The sequence below is a fragment of the Podarcis pityusensis genome (genome assembly GCF_964106645.2).
Source record: "Podarcis pityusensis genome assembly, chromosome: 9".
In the NCBI taxonomy this organism is placed as follows: domain Eukaryota; kingdom Metazoa; phylum Chordata; class Lepidosauria; order Squamata; family Lacertidae; genus Podarcis; species Podarcis pityusensis.
The window spans coordinates 22,483,822-22,501,758 of record NC_138034.1 but is presented as its reverse complement, the minus strand read 5'-3'; the positions used below and the strand labels follow the sequence as shown (position 1 = coordinate 22,501,758).

General features: G+C 40.7%; 1 protein-coding gene across 1 annotated transcript in view; it reads right to left on the bottom strand.

Moving 5' to 3' along the window:
* Positions 1–1,362: 1,362 nt before the first annotated feature.
* Positions 1,363–17,937, bottom strand: part of PPAT (phosphoribosyl pyrophosphate amidotransferase) — a 46,426-nt gene continuing 29,851 nt past the window's right edge. The window contains exons 2-11 of the mRNA XM_081020056.1: positions 15,480–15,546; positions 13,550–13,756; positions 12,016–12,128; positions 11,571–11,716; positions 10,157–10,229; positions 7,886–8,037; positions 6,057–6,184; positions 5,319–5,540; positions 4,793–4,913; positions 1,363–4,413 (exon numbers count right to left, since the gene is read on the bottom strand). Coding sequence (XP_080876182.1) covers positions 4,238–4,413; positions 4,793–4,913; positions 5,319–5,540; positions 6,057–6,184; positions 7,886–8,037; positions 10,157–10,229; positions 11,571–11,716; positions 12,016–12,128; positions 13,550–13,756; positions 15,480–15,546 — 1,405 coding nt within the window. The 3' untranslated portion in view covers positions 1,363–4,237. The remainder of the gene's footprint in view (positions 4,414–4,792; positions 4,914–5,318; positions 5,541–6,056; positions 6,185–7,885; positions 8,038–10,156; positions 10,230–11,570; positions 11,717–12,015; positions 12,129–13,549; positions 13,757–15,479; positions 15,547–17,937) is intronic.

Below are 17,937 nucleotides of genomic sequence, written 5' to 3'. Positions count from 1 at the left end.
GAGGTTTTTAAGCAGAGGTTGGATGGGTGTCATTCATATTCCACCTTTTCTCCAAGGACCAGAAGGTGGCATTCATGGTTGTCCACTTCCCCATTTGAGCCTCACAACAATCCTCAAAATCACCCAGGGAGCTTTATGACTTGAGTGGGGATTTGAATCCTTGTTTTCCCATTTCCTTTGTTGTTGTTTAGTCGTTTAGTCATGTCCGACTCTTCGTGACCCCATGGACCAGAGCACGCCAGGCACTCCTGTCTTCCACTGCCTCCCACAGTTTGGTCAGACTCATGTTTGTAGCTTTGAAGACACTATCCAACCATCTCGTCCTCTGTCGTCCCCTTCTCCTCGTGCCCTCCACCTTTCCCAACATCAGGGTGTTTTCCAGGGAGTCTTCTCTTCTCATGAGGTGGCCAAAGTATTGGAGCCTCAGCTTCACGATCTGTCCTTCCAGTGAGCACTCATCTCATTTCCTAGTCCGCTTAATATATTTCCACCTTACTCCACATTCTTGAAAAGATATAGAATTGAAGTGGTGGTATTGTTTTCCACATGGGCTAGAAGCTTAATATGTCTCTTGTTAACAGTCTTCTATAGTACCTTTAACCAGTATAGACTGCAGTCCTATAAACTTAACAGGGTCAGGGAGTAAACCCCATGGAATTCAGTGGCGCTCATTTCTTAGTAGGCATATTTAGGAGTGTACTTGTGTTTCTTGTGAAGTGCAATCCCATACATGTCTGCTCAGTTAAGCCTCACTGAAATTAAGCAAGTGTATTGCAAAGTGAATTCTAAGTCTGACAGGAGTACAGTGGTACCTCGTGTTACATACGCTTCAGGTTACACACTACGCTAACCCAGAAATAGTTCTTCAGGTTAAGAACTTTGATTCAGGATAAGAACAGAAATTGGGCTCCGGCGGCGCGGCAGCAGCAGCAGGCCCCATTAGCTAAAGTGGTGCTTCAGGTTAAGAACAGTTTCAGGTTAAGAACGGACCTCCGGAACAAATTAAGTACTTAACCCAAGGTACCACTGTATTTGTCAGACATAAAATTTGGAGGTGTATAATTTTCTGGACATGAGGAAACAATGGTGAGGGAAGTATGTGTTAATGTTCCACAAGTTGCTATTTTTCCTTGTTACAACACAGAAATGATACAATTTGAAATACTTTTCAACCAGACAGAAGAAATCTTGGCAGAGGCAGGGAAGAGGAAGAAATGATCCCTGAAACTATCAAGGATTATTTAGGTTTAAAGCTAATATGTACCGTTAACAGGAGTACCGTTAACATTTAAATAACAGCCCAGCAGCAAGTTTATTAGGGAAAATCATGGCAGCCTTGAGTAAACCTCAACTTCTCATCTGTAAAATGGGAACAACCAACCTTTATTTTCTCAAGGGCAATAAGTGAGCAAGCAAGACCCTTAACCTTTAAGAATAGGCCTTTAATACAGTAGAGATATAACCTTACAAAGAAGGGGGCATACTTCTGTGATAGAATACGTGTTTCTGCAGGCAGAAGGTGCTTGACTCAATCGCTGGCATTTTCCCTTTTAAAAAGGGCTCAGTAGGAGGTAGTGTGAAAAGTCTCTTGGCTGATATGCTTGGATTCTGCAAGATGGACAAATAAAGCCACCTGGTATAAGTCATCTTCCTAACATAGGTACTTCAATCCTTTATATCTTCGCTCCATTTGTTTGGAACAATATTCGTAAAATATGCTATTGCCCATTGGTTCTCTATTAACATGTTTGTGTGTTTGTTCTAGAGAAATAAATACAGATTCCTGTCATGACAAAGTAATATTAAACAGGGTGACTTAGCCCTAGAACCAAGTTGTCTTGAAACTGACCAGAGGGGAAGCAACCCTTGGTTGCATCGTAAGTGGAGTCCTGGACCTGGTGTGAGATGTGTTGTTACAGGAGTCAGCGGCCACAGTGCTGTCAAATTCAACATATATATAAGTGGACATTTGCCAAGCAGGTCTGGTACAGCCACATTTGACTTCAAAAGAGGAAACTTCTCAGAAATGCAGGCATTGATTAAAAGAAGGAAGTTGACAGGGAAAGTAAAGAGGGTGAAATCTGGTGGTGCAGTGCAAAAAAGTGAGCTCTTTTTACCGTTCTCCCATCGAGTAATTCAAAAACTGCATTCAAAAACTGGCAAAGAGGGGAGCTAATTTTTGTAATTCTGAAAGGTGAGGTGTATGGTTTTTGCCATAAGGTAAGCCTCGGGGCTTTTTCACATCAGGAAGGGCAGGCAACCAGGAAAAGCAAAGTGCTGAAGAAAGGTTACTGGGTCGCCTGCCCTTCCCGATGTGAAAAAGCTCCCCTCTTTGCCAGTTTTTGAATGCAGTTTCTTTACTCATTACTCGATGGGAGAATGGTAAAAAAAAAGGTCACTTTCAGCAGTCCCATGGAAGTCCTGGTTGCCATGGGCATGGTGTCAAAGGGAGACATATCAGACCCAAATGACCTGGGCACTCTGGGGCACCCCAAGATAATTTCAGAGGAGTCGATATCCACATTAAGCCATGCGTCCCATGACCTTTCTTGATTCAAGTGGAAGTGTGTTGTGGCATTTTATGAGTCTTTGTGTGCTGTGTATATAAACTTTCTTCTAATGTGCCTCCTGGCAGCCTTTTCGAACTATCCGTTCTGCTGAACAACTGGTTAGGAAGGCTGTTCTATTTGAATAAACCAGGTCCCTGCAGGACGTTGAGATTGCTCTCTCTTTCAAAAAAAAAGGTCACTTTTTGGCACAGCACAGGCCACATTGCAACAGTGTGCTAAACTCAAAGCTCTGCATTCATGGAAATTTTTAAGCGTCTTGAAAAGTCAAGGCTTCATGTGTTAAGGCAAGGCTACATGCACAGACTTCTGTGTGAATGTACACAGGCTTCATGCTATATGAAGATTTCCAAACTGACATGCATGTTCACTCTGAAGAGCCATGGGCTAGGTGACACCAGGAACAGGCTCTGCTCATGTATCAATTCAATGCATGAGCAGTGATTTTTGAATTGGGTTAGAATTAGCTGCAATTCTAATTCAACTCAGATATCTAGGTCACCATTTTACAACCACCAAAGAATTATTTAGATTTCATTCACAAAAGCACAACATTAAAAAAAACAACCCCACTGAACAAAGCAGTAATATATATACATTAAAGAGTTATATATATATATATATATAACACTACCATACATTAAAATACTCTACCAAAATAAGTCCACGTGATAATTTTTCAATGTTTTGAGTCTTCTTTGAAGGCTTACATTCAGTAAAAACATTCACTCAGATTACAATTAAGTATTCACAACGAAAACATAGTGAGGAAAATTAGCAAAATAAATCATAGCACTCAGGATGGTTATTAGCCTAATTTCCCCTGTCAAATCCCTTTGACACACAATGAAATCACAATAAGACAGTATATCTATATTCAGGTTTGAATTCGTTAAGGCTCAAGGTATTAGAGAATTTTGGTTTAGTACTTCCCTGAGTCTCCCAGTCTCAGCAACATATTGTATAAAAATAATATTCAGTCTCTTTGGAAGCAAGTTATTACACATGAATTTAGTTACATAAGCAAAATTACAGGCACTTACTTCATTCTTAAACAGAACTCAAACAGCTAGATAAAAATTTCTATGGAAGCATGGAATTCAGAATTCTATGAATTCAGAATTTGTCATGTACACTCATACCTCTTGTTACGTTTGCTTCAGGTTGCGTCCCGAGGCGACCCGGAAAGGGTTACTTCTGGGTTTCGCCGCTCGCACATGCGCAGATGCGCTCATGTTGTGAACAGGCCTCCGGAACGGATCCCATTCACAACCAGAGGTACCACTGTATATAAAACCAAATTTCACATTCCCCCCCCCGCCCGCCCTGGTTGAACCCTGTTCAAAAAATTGAAATGACTTAATGGCTCGCAGTTTCTTTCAGAATGTCATTTGTAATAAACCAAGGCTGTGAATAAAAGCCTGAGAAGAGATGAAGTTTCTTGGCAGGATTAGGCCAGCTAAGGAATCAAGAAACTTTGCCGCCCCAAGTTACAGCACAATTTTTGCATTTTATTTCAAGTTCTTGAACAGTCCTCACTATCCCAAATAAAGATTTAAATAAAATGAGTGGTTTGATAACTTCCTTGGTAGCAATTTACGACACACCTTTGGGTGTGATACATCTTGTCAGTTCCAACTTTAATTCAGTGGCAACTGTATTCTGGAAATTCACCATTCTAGCTCTACAGGGTATTTTCCAACAAGGCATGCTATGCAATGGCCAATTTTCCCCGCCCGAAACTTGTTGGACTTAAGGTTGTTTTCATTATCTTGTTTTGCCTTGATGCTTTCTTGCACAGATGATACCAATCCTTCTACCGAAAGATAAACAACACTGTCGGCTCCTAGGAGGAGAAAAAAGACAAAAAAATATTTTTTAAAAAAGGCTGCACCATTGTACACACCCTAAAGATGAAGAAGGTGGTACCCAATGGCGAGGTCCTCTAACGGATGGAAATCTGTCAGCAGAATAGGAAAGGAGGCAATTTTCGGTGATCTTTCTGAAGCACCCTATACCCTCCCTAAATCTGCTCCAGAGGATCTTCCAATCTCTACTGCAGCTTTAAAAAGGGTCAGGCATAGCTGACAATTGTCTCTCTCCCTGTTTCACTGGTAGATTCGCTTCTGCCAGAGGGTAGTCACCACCCAAGCTGTTTAACACAAAGAGTGTCCATGTTTCTATGTATACCTTTATTGACACTGATAGAAAATATAATGTTTTACCTATGTAGTTGGCTAGGTCATGAAATTCGGGCTTATTGGCGATGAGTTCTTCTTTTGTTGGAATGTTTATTCCCATGTAACAAGGAAATCTTATTGGAGGCGAAGCTACACGAACGTGCACCTAGGGAGGAAGGGGGGGAAATGCTATTATGATATTGACACTGTTTCAATTATGCCATTCATTCGTATTATTACCATTATTTATGTAATTTCTATACTGCCCTTCATCCGAAGATCACATAGTGATTTACAATATAAAAACACAAAATGCATATCTTAATAAGCAACAAAAACAATACCCACTTCAACACCCACAATTCCAACAGGGAGCACCAGCAAAATTCAAAGTCACTACAAGGAGGAGTGAGGTCTGATTGGTTGGCAACAGAGCCAATAAATTTGGTTTTGCTCTTAGACTACCTTCACCTCAATCAAGACACTTGAGAGACGATTATAAAGCTGAAACTGCGCCAGTCTTGTCCCTCAGTCAGGCCTTCCTCAAAATCTGACAGCAAAACTTTCTTACCTCTTTAGCACCAGATTCCCTCAGTAGTTTAATTATGGGTGAAATGGTGTTGCCTCGTACAATAGAATCGTCAATAAGGACAACACGCTTCCCTCTGAAGTTGTCTGACAGGACTCCAAATTTTTTGGCCACTCCGAGCTGCCTTAGCCTCATGTTTGGCTGAATAAAAGTTCTTCCTACATATCTGTTTTTGCACAGTACTTCAATGTATGGTAGTCCACACTAGAAAAAAGAGAGAATGTAAAAGTCAAAGTACCATAGAAAGTGAAGTGGCTAAGATCAATTCTCCATCAACATTCCTTTTCTTTTCTATACACAAAAGAGTTGACTAAGTGGGAACAGTTCAACTACAACAGCCAAAGAAACTTATGCAATCTCTTGGAGAAAACATGAACTTCACTGGTGTTTGGGGGATTTCTTTGGAAAATGCTAAAAAGCTATTAATTCACACAGGGCTGGCGGTGAGGGGGTGTGGTAATATTTTTCTCTGACTGTTGAATTTTATTTCATGTGTATTTTTTAAAAGTAATTCATTAGTTTTATGTATTTATCTTTTTCTTGTAAATTGGCTTGAACTGCTCTCAGGAAGGCAAGATTGAAACTTTTAGTGCTACAAGATAAACATCTGTGTTAAAATGTTTTGTGTTACAAGTTGTATTATGTCAATTAATTTTTTTAATAAAAAACAACAACAAAAATATGAGATTTCAGATAAAAGAGAAGAATCAGGCACATTACCTTTTGAGCATATCCAAGGGCTGCTGGTGTTGCAGATTCTGGGACTGTGCTAACCAAATCAGCTTCCACTGGGGCTTCAATTGCAAGCTGTTGGCCGCATCTCCTCCGTACAGAATAGACCATTTGACCTGTGGAGAATGAGAAAAAAACTTGCATTTCTTCTGTACAGTTTTGATTCCAGCATCTTCAACTGATTTTTTTCCTGCTGCCTTTAAAAATCCAAGGCAAGAGTAAAGGTTTAAACCCAGTGTCACGGACTGGTTGGATGGAGAGGAATGCTGAATAGATAGGAGGAGCCAGCAGGGATGATGGCTCAGAGCCCGGGAAGTGGCAGTGGGGTGATAATGAGTGGTCAGAGGGAGAAGACTGGGAGGAAGTATCAGAAGCTGGAGAAGTAACAGGGCTTGGTGGAGGAGGAGTCTGTGGCAGAGAGAAACCCAGAATCAAGAGGCAGAAGCTGAGGCAGAAGAGGAGGGAGGCCAAAAGGCAGAGATGAGTCTGGCTAGTGAAGAGGCATGGGTGTCTCCCCCTCCTGCTGTGACAGGCTCCCCCCCCCCCCCCCGGTTTCCCAGAACCAGGAGAGGCACAAAGAAGGCAGAGGAGAAGCTAGCTTAATGCAGGCGCAGTCTCAGATTGCTTGGAAAAAACCTTTGAGACTTTGGCAGCCATGGGGAGGCAGGGACTGTCGGTCTCATCAACTGCTTCATGGAGGCAAGACCCGTTGCTGTGCTCAATAGGCCTGACACTCCTGTGCAGATCCTGTTTTTGCTAATAGTTAACTCTGACTTAGGGATGCGGGTGGCGCTGTGGGTTAAACCACAGAGCCTAGGACTTGCCGATCAGAAGGTTGGCGGTTCAAATCTCTGTGACGGGGTGAGCTCCCGTTGCTCGGTCCCTGCTCCTGCCAACTTAGCAGTTCGAAAGCACCTCAAAGTGCAAGTAGATAAATAGGTACCGCTCCGGTGGGAAGGTAAACGGCGTTTCCGTGCGCTGCTCTGGTTTGCCAGAAGCGGCTTAGTCATGCTGGCCACATGGCCCAGAAGCTGTACGCTGGCTCCCTCGGCCAATAAAGCAAGATGAGTGCCGCAACCCCAGAGTCAGTCACGACTGGACCTAATGGTCAGGGGTCCCTTTACCTTTACTAACTCTGACTTGCTCAGTGTGATTTACTGCTGGCTCACTCCTGTTACCCAATCTCTTCAGCTTTTGCTCTGTTAACAAGGACTATTTCTTTCCTTTTACTGAAATGATTTTTTTAACAATACAAATAAAGCAACATTCAAATAAAAAGTAGGAAGATGTGTGTGACCATAGATATTGTAAAGGGAGATACACTGCACTCATTATGATGCTCTACAATCTAACCAAATAGTCTCCTCTATTTTATCTTTTTAAAAAATGTATCGTGCAAATGGGCAACCAGGCCATTGGTCCAAAAAATCCTTTTCAACCCAGCTACCCACCCACAAAGTACCACAATACAACTTCTGGTACTACACTGGAAAAAAACTTGTGTTATTTATTTATTATTACGATTTAAACTAGCAGAAAATCATGAAGATTATTTTTCTGTCCCTGTATAGAATCTGTAAGGAAAGCTCTCAGCTCTCCAAGTAACCCTACCCTGCTCCCTATAGATGCTGAAGACCTAACTGGATTTCACAATACATTAAACATAGCCATAAAATTGATCTTGTGAGACTTTCCTAATGTACCCTCAATTGCTGAAAAAAATTTGTCCAACGTTTTTGTGGATCTTGATTCAATTATGTGGGTATAATTTTCTTCAATCTAAAAGAACAACTGATAAAGCAAATTTCATAGCTTGCCTTCAAAGATGCTGTCAGGCCTCGCAAAATACACATATTCAAAAATGCAGAATGCTGATGGATCTCCCGCAGGTCTTGGCACAACATCCAATGTCTGGACATCATATCTGGATATCTTCACAATCTCTCCAGGCATGACCTCACGGTAATATCTGGAAAATAAAGTAAGATATTATAAATCTTCATAAAATTGATCTTTAGAAACATTGCAATTGTAAGAGAATTGGTTCTTATAGACACTGTTGGAAAAACCTGGGGGCATGTGCATTCCTTGGTGGCTGACAAAATCACAATAATATTGTGCATGCAACAATTTCTCAGACATATTAAATAAGTTCAGAATGTGATCTAGAACTAAGATTTTGGAAAATCTCATTTGAAAAATTCAGTTTTCAGTCCTTTTGTAGCTGTGAAGATAATGTTTTCAAGCAGTACTACCTGAAATCTCAGTTGCAAGAAAATGACTGACGCTGTCCATTTGAGCTTAATTCGGTTTACTCTGGAGTATATGTGCATAAGATTACACTTAATGAGATTTCTAGAGGTTAGAGGCAGGCCTTTAGTATCCTACAGTATCTCCTTATCTAGGAGATATTGACTAGGAAAACTCGAACAAATGTGATCAGTCTTGAAAATGTATACAGAACACCAAAGTCAGCTTTGTTGGTGAAGAATTTTAATTTTAATTATCCCAGATTGTAGAGATATGCAAGTATAACTAACATTTACTGTGATTTAGAGAAATAAACAATCACAATGCTCCAAATGTTGATCTCACAGAGTAAAAAAAATCCCTGAGTTTCACAAAATAGTTTTGTTAACCAAGCAAAAGTTGAATATTAAAAGTTGACTAATGCACGAGCAAACTGAAAGACATTGGTTTGGGTCACATGCAGTGCCAAACCATTGTTTGATGTTGTTTGAATGCACACAGTGTGATCCCTCCTTCCCCTTACTTTGTGTTGCAGCCAACCACTAACCTATGAGGGTTTTCTTGCTGCCATCCAACCAGGTTTGCAGATCACAATGTGAAACTGATTTGGAAGATAAATGCAACCCACAGTTGGGTGTCTGGTTGTAAAGCTTGTTAAATACCAGGAAATAACTAATTCAGCTGACATGAGAGAGAAGGAGGGAGCTGGTGACAGCAAGGCTCAGTTATGTAACACTACTTATGTTTAGTGTCATATGTGAACTGACTGAAGGTGTCAAAATGTCTTTGGAAAATAGTGGCATTATTAAATCAGTTTTTATCTTCTTTGATAATCTATTTATAGCTGCCACCTTCATGCTTGCCTGATGGCAGACTTGTCAAGTATATTGTCAGTTCCTGTTAGACTAATAGTTCATAATGGAATTAAACATGTCTGCCATTTTCTAAAATCTGGCAACAAACAGGTGCCTTAACAGGGAAATTCCAGGTATCCACAGGCTTCTTTTTGTGAAATATTGGTTTCCCCCTTTTTCCTGTTCCCACTGTTGTAATGTGTCACTTATTGTGTGTTATGTCATGGTGCCATGCATTTTTCTGCATCCATTCCACCTGTAGGCTAGTGGAGGCAGAGAAATATGCAACTTGAGAAGTCATTTTGGAAGTGTTGTTACTTATTATAAAGGATCAAGGGAAGAATTCAAGTCAGGAATGCAGTGTTTACCAGCAATCCCATGTGCAGTTTCTCCCCAAATGGAAAAGATACCTAGCGAAATCTAAATGGCCTTTGCCTTTTTTCACAAACTGCTGGTCATTATTCTGCACGTCATTAACAAAAGATTTTTTGTCATTTTCTCTCCCCAAATTCTAAAGACGCATTTTGTTGCTATCCTTAGAAGTCTGGGGAACGAGAGAGCGCGATTCCATGGCTCTCTGAACACAAAAATATGACGAGTCCTTTTTTAAAATGTAACTTACTTATACGAAAGCATGAAAACGAAAGTAAATAATTAACTGGCTAATAGTTAGTTGGTTGTCAAAGATCACTTGTCAGTGTTTTGTCTTCTAAATATAGATGGTGTACAATTCAGCTCCCTTCAAAGCAATGGGTTATTGACTTCAATGGAAGTTTAATTTTCAGACCAACAATACCTTTTCTCCAAGTTGTTGTAGTACAAAATAGCAGAAATAATCTGATTTGACTTCAAGTGTAAGGAAACACAGAATCACAGAATTGTAGAGTTGGGAAGGGACCATGAGGGTCATCTAGTCCAACCCCCACTCTGAGATTAAGAGTCTCATGCTCTACCAACTGAGCTATATGTAACAAACGAACTTACTCTGCTCCGATAGATAGAAAGCTACACGATTCTGAAGAAACTACCCATCCTTCAGTTTCAGCATTAGTTTTCCCTGTAATAAAGTTTAAAAGAATAATAACAGCATTAAAAAAACCCTTCTAATTGATTTTTTTTTTTGTCAAAGGAAAAGTAATACAGAGTTGCAGAATAAAGTAACAACAGTAGAACAGTGTACCAACTTAACTCTGTTACTAGGTCTTTAAAAATCTGTTGCAAATGCTCATTACCTTTCTCAAACGACAACAGTCAAATATAATACTGCTGATAATTTATCAATGCAGCATCTGAAAGTATTACTCCAGTGGTGACATTGCTTGTAAAACATCTTATCTGACTGATGGCCAACCACGAGTGATATGACCATGAAACTCAGTCATGCATTCAACAGTAATTCTGTTTGTTGTAAACTATACTGGTGTTTGCTACAGCACATATTATATATTGCGAAGGGCAGAAATGTATCCCTAAATAGGCCTGTCTGTGAAAGCATGACACAACCATAGCTAATCAGCACATGTCAACTGTCTGCTTAGGAATTAATATTTCCTTCACATTTTTCATGGTTACTGCAAGATGCAACACAGGATGTAACCACAGCAAACACAACTGCTATGTAAAGTGTGACATTGCTCCAACATAAAAACACAAGTTAGTGGCTGATCTAACTACCAAAAGATGTCCCAAAAATTCAGTCTAGATTGAGCTGCTTAGAATTAATCTTTATAGTGTTTCTGAAGATGTACCTATGTAACTAGACACAAAATTCTTGTTGTATTTATTGGTTGCCTATATGTTCCCAATATCTCAGGTGTTATGGATGAATAATAACATTACTACCCAGAATTTTGCATTTTATTTCAGGTGTATATTATATAAAATTTCATGATGCAATCACAAGAGAACTGAGCCAGAAACTTAAGCAGAAGAAACAAAATTATTTCCTCTATTCTACCATTTGCTTTTTGAAATATGGCAACCCTAGTAATTTGATATAATAGCAACTTGTATTAGGCTTTTATCACTGTTACTTAAGACTGCATTCATTGTAATTAGAACCCTATTTTCTCCTGAGTTATGTCTTTTTTCCACTTTATGTTTCCTCTTTTCATGTAGGATTACTGTTCTTCCACTAAATCCAATGTTTATCTATGTAGTTGAACATTAAAAGCATAAAGAGTACAAGTGGTAAGTGTTTCAAAATGAACGTTGATGAAGTTAACTCAAAGCATAGCTCACATATAAACATATCAAATATGATGATAGTGATATATTTATTTATACCCCACCTTTTTCCCTAACAGGAACTCGGTGCAGCTTAGAGATTTAAAGAACAACCACCACAACAATTACCCCAGCCACTCTGGGCGGCATAAAACATAATATGAAGTCTTACCTTTTCCACTAATATCACCTACTGGAACAAGACGGCCAATACAGAGTGGACGGTTCCCATAGGGATCACGAACAGCATAGATAATATCTTTATGCATCATCAGAAGCGAGTATGAAGTGGGTGTTTCATTCATCAGATTTTTTATCCTGGAACATGAGAGCTCTTTTAATATACAGTGGTACCATGGGTTACAAACACCCCGGGTTACAGACTCCGCTAACCCGGAAGTAGTACCTCTGGTTAAGAACTTTGCCCCAGGATGAGAACAGAAATCGTGCTCTGGTGGTGTGGCGGCAGCGGGAGGCCCCATTAGCTAAAGTGGTACCTCAGGTTAAGAACCGTTTCAGGTTAAGAACGAATTAAGTTCGTAACCAGAGATACCACTGTACTCCTTTGGCTTAGTGCTGCTTATTTCGCTTATTTCCCTTCAAACCAATTGCTTTACCTTGCTACCCAATCTGGGGTGTCGTCATTCTCCAAAGGGGGTGTGAATGCCAGCAGCTGAGTGATCAATTCGCTGTCAGAACTGGTAGACAGTCCCACTCCATGGCGCATTAGCTATCAAACAAAGGACCAAAATGCAGCATTAATCAAGTATATGCAACTCTCGCATTATCTGTAGAAGAAACACGGACAAGTACATGCATACCTACACCAATGGTCTAGAAAACAGAAGTGACGCGGGCCAATTTCTGCTCTCTAAAATCAAAATAAGTGGTATCCAAAGGGGAAGGGCACAAAGAGGACATCTACACCACACATTTGAACTGGTTAAACTGTTATCCCTTCTTCTGAGGAATAGTAGTTCTGGGAAAGAAAATGTCAGAGTGGGAGAACCACACATCTGACAACAGGAGTCTTCTGAGCACTGCGATTTTTTTGCAGGAAGTTGTCATTACTTAAAAGTCCAAGCCTAATAGAGCAGTCCTATACATTCAGAGGAGGAATCATGACTGAAGGAGCTGTTTGCACCTTTGGCAAGGGAAGGAAGACTGAGCTACTAAATTACGTGTAGGGATCAGCTCTTCAGTGAGATGGGTACTTTAATTAAATTTGGGATATAATATAGATAAGAGAAAGAGACGATGGGAGGTAGGTGTACATTTATTTTTGCATGTCACTTTGGTATTCCCGCTTCCTCTTCGTATTTCCAGGATTTAAACTGTGAATGCTGTGAAGAATCCTTGGAATATAAAATGGTATAAAATCATAACCCTGTTTCCTTCCATATTCAGTAGTGAAAAATAAGCCAATCCTTGGGTCATTCCTTAGTAATCATAAGCAAGTCATGGAAGGGGGGGAAAGTACCTCTCAAAACACTGCTGTAAACTGTTATGCTTATATATCACAAATTGTGCATATGGTAGTGGATGAAGTACAAGAGGATAAGAAATCAACTGAAGTGCAAATAAAAGACAACTAAGGATCTGGTACGTTGCAGAAGGGGAAGGACAGGTGTTCAAAATTAGCAATGTGGCTTTTTGGCACTTGCCCTGGGATCTGTGGATGGTCTCAATATCATGAAAACAGTTGTTCACATTTATGCTTATCATACTAATGATTTGTTATTTTGACTATTTTCCTACCGTCAAATATAACAAAAACCTGGTTATGTGCCACTTATAAATGCAAATTTACTATTACGTTCTGCTTCTTCATGCTTAGAATCCTGAATCCTGGGCCAGCCTCCCCCAACCTGGTGCCTTCCAGATGTTGTGGGACTACATGTCCCATCTTCAGGGCTGCCCAAGACCTTTTGGTGCCCCCCATCCCAGCTAGTGAAAAAGGGGTGAGTGAAGATCTACATCACGAACAAGGAGGGAATAAAGATCTACATCGGAATCTGCTGCCCTGTGGATCCTGCCCACTGAGGCAATCACCTCACCTTGCCTCATGAGTGGGCCGGCCCTGCCCATCCTTCTAAACCAATGGCCTTGAGAGCTGTAGACCAAAAGAACTACAGGATGGGAAATTTGTACCTTTCTTCTCAGTCGTGCAGCATTTGTCAGCTCCCCATTGTGAGCTACAGCAATCTTCCCATGCAGAGTTTCCACAACAAATGGTTGACAGTTATCCAAGACAGAGACTCCGGAGGTAGAGTATCTTGTGTGGCCAATTCCAAGATTTGAAATGTACAGCTTCTTCAGACTGTCTTCGCTGAACACATGATTAACCAGACCCATCCCCTGCAAAACAAGAATGGGAAATGATTACATGCTCTTAAGAGCAGATTCCAATACTGCCCAGAATATTTTAGCAAGCTAAACTTAACCTACATGTGCGCGCACACACAAACAAGTTCCTGTCCCCAAACTTCCAGATTGAAGACAACTCGAAAACGTCAATTGGCCCCAAATGCAGCAACCAGATTGCTGGCTGAGTTTCCCTTCACATTTCGTATAAGCCCTGTTTGAAAACAGCTGCATGGATTGCCAGTTCTTTCCCTGGCCCAATTCGAGGTGCTCATGTTGGCGTTTAAAGCCCTAAAAAGATTCAGGCCCCAAATGTCTGAAAGACCACCTCCTTTCCTACAGACCCTCTGGGATGCTAAGATCATAGGAGGTTACCCTCTTAGTTGTTCCACCACCCTCAGAAGCTTAGGGTGCAGCAGTCTAGGAAAACACATTTTCCATGGCAGCCCCTAAGTTGTGGAACTCTCTTTCCACAGAGGTGCATCTAGCACAATACTGGGACACCCATCACAGTGTTCTGTTGCACCAGAAGCAGTTTAATCCTGCTGGCCACATAACCCAAAAAGATGTCTGTGGACAAACGCCCACTTCCTTGGCCTGAAAAGCAAGGTGAGCACTGCACCCCATAGTCGCCTTTGACTGGACTTAACAGTCCAGGGGTCATTTACCTTTATCTTTACCTTTACCTGCATCTAGCACCTTCACTATACACAGCTTTCGGTAAATACTGAAGAGGCATCTCTTTTACCCTTGAGATGTGTGTGTGTGCATATATATATATATATATATATATATATATATATATATATATAACAAAAATAAGGTGGGTCCATATATATATGGCCCCGCCTTATTTTTGTAATTTCAGGTTGTTTTAAACAGTTTTAAATACTGCATAATATTTTATATTAATATTAATGTTGTGTTTTAAGTGTATGAAAGGCAAGTAATAAACCGTTGTTGTAGTAGTAGTAGTAGTAACAACAACAACAAATTTTAATGTAATGATCATTTGGCACTTGGAATAGGTAAATAAAGTTATGCTATTGTGGTGTAGTAGCAATAGTTTTGGTTTGTAAACTACTGCCTGGCCTAGGGCAAATCACTGTCTATCTGAACTAACTTTCAAACCACTTGGCTTCACACTAGGATCTCCAGCGTAAGGGGCATTGACCTAATATTCAATCGCTGTGTCCTTAACAGCAGCTTGATCTGCAGAAAATAAACAGGTGAAGCTTTTTAAGGCAGGGACAAAATAGAACTGAGAAAGTTGGCAACTCTACTTTATCCATCACATCTTCCCTGCATTATCACAGAGCACAGATACTGTATAATATAATTTGGCTAGGCTGCATTTCTTTTAAAGGTTTAGTGACTCCATACACATGGTACTCTTGCCCAAAAAAATGGGTACATGCTATGATGTATATCTTTTGCTCACCTTCCCTGCTCCTCTTTCAGGAAAACTGTTGTGTTTGAAGTAGCATGTTGTGCTGCTATACACAATTTATAACTTAGGTACTAGAAACTTATATTCAAAACCTTGTTCAGCTATGCAGCTTCTGCGAGGTTTACCTCAGGTATATATGCAGTGAATGGTTTTTCAGCTTCTCAGCATTATTTTTAACATCTCAGAGTCTGAAAGGGAAAAGTTTCTACGTGTGAAAGCCACACCTTCTCTTAACTATATAAACAGTAAACAAGCTTCCCAGTTTACCTTGTGTAGTTTGAATGTATGGGCTGACTCGCCATCACTTGTCACAATCCCAGCACTCTCTTGGCCTCTAGGAGAAAAGCAAAAGCAGATGATGGTACCAAAATGGCATTTATATATTTGCATTATCCAAGTGTGGATTCGTATGTAGCAAAAGCAGCACCGTCCATACACAATATGGAAGTATCAAAATGCCTAGAGAACATATTTGTATGCAAACAGATAACCTTAAAGGGGGGAAAATCCTACAGCAAGAGAAACCCCATCCTCCCGAATTTCACCTTCCCTTATCAACCACCAAATCCAGGTACAAAGCTCTGGTTCCAGAAAGGAAGTACAGTATTGGGGTGGAGACGCAAAGAAACACAAAATCTTACAAACAAGTTCAGTGTGATAGCAGATACGTAATATGCTTTTGTTTTGTTTTTAATTTGTATTTGTTTCTGCTGACACTAATACACTTTCTTATCTATATTGCACTGCACTGTATTGTGCTTTTCTAAGGATGAAGAAGTGTGGTGGCATTTCTAAAAAGGAATTGCAGGGCTGTGAACATAGGCGTAGCCAGGATTTTTGTTAGGCAAGGGAGGCCTTTTGTTTGGGGGGGGGGTGCAGAACCTCAGTTAGATATGTATTTTTGTTGATTTTTATTGATGGGGGAGACAGTTGCCCCCCCCCTTGGCTATGCCCATGGCTGTGAAGGTTTTACTTCCCAAGGTGTATCCACATTTTTAGTCCTAGTCTTCCCTTCTGGGAAGGTTCTGCAGGATTTTGAGACAACCGGAACACCCTGCCAAACCTGTTTGCCAGATGTGAGGGGGCACATACCATACAGTTGTCCCTCTTTTTAGATAGCCCTTGGGCTCTCCAAAAACGTAAAATAAAAATATTTTCTCTCCAGACTGTAGCTCAGCGATGGGGAACCTGTGGCCCTCCAGATGTTACACAACTATAGTGGGGTTGCCATACATCTGAAACTTTCCCAGACATATCTGGACCGCTGCAGTCGGCAGTGGCGTTTGGATGGAAAATCTACAAAATGTCCAGTAAAATCTGTACGCATGGCAGCCCATGTTGGCAATGTCATTCTTTGCCGATTATCTGTAAAATTTCTGTCCGGATTTTCACTGTTTGGAATATGGCAACCCTAGACTATAGCTCCTATCATCCTTGGCCACTGGTCACACTGGCTGCAGCCGGTGGGAACTGGAGCCCAACCAATACTGGGACTCGAGTTTCCCCACCCGTGTTGTAGCTCAGTTAGTTGATCCTTTACTGAGGCCATAAAGGTTGCCAAATCTACCAAACATTGAAAGCACCTGGCTTCCATAAAAGAATTGTGGGAACCAAACAGAGGGCCTTTTCGGTGGTGGCACCCGCCCTGTGAAACGCCCTCCCACCAGATGTCAAGGAAACTACCTGTATCTTACTTTTAGAAGACATCTGAAGGCAGCCCTGTTTAGGGAAGTTTTTAATGTTTGGTGTTTTATTATGTTTTTAATAATAATAATAATAATAATAATAATAATAATAATAAATTTTATTTATATCCCGCCCTCCCCAGCCGAAGCCGGGCTCAGGGCGGCTAACAACAATAAAACAGTACAAAAGTACAAATAATATCCTGTTGGAAGCCGCCCAGAGTGGCTGGGGAGGCCCAGCCAGATGGGCAGGATATAAGTAATAAATAATATTTATTATTATTATTATTATTATTATTATTATTATTATTAGCCTACATTCATTGACATTTTCACTGTCTGACAACAAGGCATCCCCTTCTTTACCGGTGCTGACTCAAGATGTTTTGCTCCCTGGAACACGGTCCAAATCCCCCATCCCAGGCAGGGACACCATGTTAAATATTGCAAGTGTTGTAAATAAAAATATGCCCTTTTCCCTTATGGGGTATCCAAGAGCCCATATAGAGTCCTTACATAGGTTCCCTATTGGTAGGAGAAAATAACAGAGGCCAACCAGAGAATATTGAGAAGCAAAGCAGCTAGTAAGCTTGATCTTTATTAATCTGTTGCAACAGGGTGCTCCCCTCACACGCAGGAGAGGAAGAGGACCCAGAACAATGGCCTGCAAGGCCTTATAAAAACTTTTGAAATTCCCATTCTCTAGATCAGGACCACCCCCAGAAACATTATGCATACATCACAGAAGGGGTGTAACCTAAGACCACCCCTCAGATACATCCCCCTACATCACAGAAATTTAAATATTGTTTTTCTCCTGTTGTTGTTTATCTCCTGTCTAGCAGGTTACTTGATTGGATTTCCTGGGGAGCCTGGCCATTCTTTTGTAGTGGTAAAATACTTATTTCCTGGGCCAGGTCACAGGCTCACACCTTATTCAAACAGACATATCCTTGAGACAAGATTTGTGAGGAAAGAGACAATGGGGTAACCTTGCAGAGAAAGGATTTGGTCAGTTTAGGAATCAAAATGGTTCCAGG